This window comes from Ranitomeya imitator, chromosome 3 (genome assembly GCF_032444005.1).
Source record: "Ranitomeya imitator isolate aRanImi1 chromosome 3, aRanImi1.pri, whole genome shotgun sequence".
Lineage (NCBI taxonomy): Eukaryota > Metazoa > Chordata > Amphibia > Anura > Dendrobatidae > Ranitomeya > Ranitomeya imitator.
In genome coordinates this window covers 541,847,976-541,850,622 of record NC_091284.1, presented here as the reverse complement: position 1 = coordinate 541,850,622, position 2,647 = coordinate 541,847,976, and the positions used below count along the sequence as shown (strand labels likewise).

Sequence of the window (2,647 nt, the reverse complement as noted above, 5' to 3'; positions counted from 1 at the left end):
TCTCCCATGTGCCAAAACAGTGGTTTACCCCCACATATGGGGTATCAGCTTACTCAGGACAAATTGTACAACAACTTTTGGTGTCCTTTTTCTCCTATTACCCTTGGTAAAATAAAACAAATTGGAGCTGAAGTAAATATTTTGTGAACAAAAGTTAAATGTTCATTTTTATTTAAAGGGACACTGTCACCTGAATTTGGAGGGAACAATCTTCAGCCATGGAGGCGGGGCTTTGGGGTTTTTGATTCACCCTTTCCTTACCCGCTGGCTGCAATATTGGATTGAAGTTCATTCTCTGTCCCCCGTAGTACATGCCTGCACAAGGTAATCTTGCCTTGCGCAGGCGTGTACAATGGATGAAGGGAATGAACTTCAATCCAATATTGCAGCCAGCGGGCAAGGAAAGGGTGAATCAAAAACCCCAAAGCCCCGCCTCCATGGCTGAAGATTGTTCCCTCCAAATTCAGGTGACAGTGTCCCTTTAACGTGCAAACCACCCTTGGGGGTAAAGTGAAAGTACAAGAAGAAGCACATGGTAAAAAAAACACAAGGTTTCTTTGTCCTTGCAAACATAAATATCATAGCACCGATTAATGATAGAAGTGGGACAAATATATTTTTGGCATGTGCCTTGGTAGAAGGCAGTGAGTGTTCTAGGTTCCGGAACCAGCAGTTGAGAAACAGATTACTACGTAACTGGGTCAGCCAGCTACCCCATGTCTCCAATCCCTATGTCACGCTGTCCTGAGCATAACGACATAGAGTGCCGTCTTTCTACGCGCATGCGCTTCACATTTTTCTACTACGCGCTGAGGAAACAGAACCGCCCACAACACGTGACGGAAATGACGTCACACCGGGCAGGCGGCCAGCCAGTAGCTAGTATAGTGTGATGGAGAGCGCTGATTGGCTCGGCGATGGCTTGTCCGTGGTCATGTGACGGTTGCTTGGCTGCCTGCTGCTGCTGTGTGGGACATGGCGCACTGGACGCGCTTTGAGAAGGAGCAGGAGAAGGATGTGAAGCGGCTGATCTCCAGCCTGAGCGGCCTGCGGGAGGAGAGCGACAGGAACTACCAGCTGGCGCTGCAGTATGCCTGGTCCAACTTCAGGTCTGCGTCCATGCATGCACTACAAGCCCCAGCAGTCATGAGTACTACGCTGATCGTGCTCATACATTACATGCTGCTGTTACGGGGAGTAGTACTACAAGTCCCAGCTGTCATCAGTATTACACTGATCGTGCTCATACAGTGCATGCTCCTGTTATGGGCTGTAGCACTACAAGTCCCAGCTGTCATCAGTATTGCACTGATCGTGCTCATACAGTGCATGCTCCTGTTATGGGCTGTAGCATTACAAGTCCCAGCTGTCATCAGTATTACACTGATCGTGCTCATACAGTGCATGCTCCTGTTATGGGCTGTAGCACTACAAGTCCCAGCTGTCATCAGTATTGCACTGATCGTGCTCATACAGTGCATGCTCCTGTTATGGGCTGTAGCACTACAAGTCCCAGCTGTCATCAGTATTGCACTGATCGTGCTCATACAGTGCATGCTCCTGTTATGGGCTGTAGCACTACAAGTCCCAGCTGTCATCAGTATTACACTGATCGTGCTCATACAGTGCATGCTCCTGTTATGGGCTGTAGCATTACAAGTCCCAGCTGTCATCAGTATTACACTGATCGTGCTCATACAGTGCATGCTCCTGTTATGGGCTGTAGCACTACAAGTCCCAGCTGTCATCAGTATTACACTGATCGTGCTCATACAGTGCATGCTCCTGTTATGGGCTGTAGCATTACAAGTCCCAGCTGTCATCAGTATTAGGCCGGCTTCACACTTGGGAGTTTTACGGACGTAAGAGCGCAGAAACTACGTCCGTAAAACTCGCAAAAAATACGGCACAATTATTCTCTATGCCCCTGCTCCTATCTGCCGTATTTTACTGATCAGTATTATACGGCTTTCTACGGCCGTACAAAATCGCAGCATGCTGCGTTTGTCACCGTACTGCGCAAGAAATACGCCAATGAAAGTCTATGGAAGCGTGAAAAATACGGATTTCACACGGACAAGCAGTGTGACTTGCGAGAAATACGCAGCGCTGTTAGAGAGAAAAGCCGGTAATTCAGTGCGGTGTACAGTAAAATCACACTGACAGCTTACAGTCCAATAGGTAGAATAAATGTGTACACATAGAATAGGTATATATATATATATATATATATATATATGTCAGTGAGACACATATATGTATATATATTACTATTTATTCCAGCGCTATACAGCTTGAAAGCCGGTAATTCAATTACCGGCTTTTTCTTTCTCCTTCTTAAAACCCGACATGATTTGAGACCTGGTATACATACAGTAAACCATGTCTTCTCTCCATTTTTTTTGCAGATTCCACACTACTAATGTCAGTAGTGTGTATCTGCAAAATTTGGCCGTTCTAGCTCTTAAAATAAAGGGTTAAATGGCGGAAAAAATTGGCGTGGGCTCCCGCGCAATTTTCTCCGCCAGAGTAGTAAAGCCAGTGACTGAGGGCAGATATTAATAGCCTGGAGAGGGTCCATGGTTATTGGCCCCCCCCTGGCTAAAAATATCTGCCCCCAGCCACCCCAGAAAAGGCACATCTGGAA

At 46.7% G+C, this 2,647-nt stretch overlaps 1 protein-coding gene across 1 annotated transcript in view; it reads left to right on the top strand.

Moving 5' to 3' along the window:
• The first annotated feature begins 914 nt into the window (after positions 1-914).
• TUBGCP5 (tubulin gamma complex component 5) overlaps positions 915-2,647 on the top strand; it is a 117,971-nt gene continuing 116,238 nt past the window's right edge. The window contains exon 1 of the mRNA XM_069757846.1: positions 915-1,109. Coding sequence (XP_069613947.1) covers positions 976-1,109 — 134 coding nt within the window. The 5' untranslated portion in view covers positions 915-975. The remainder of the gene's footprint in view (positions 1,110-2,647) is intronic.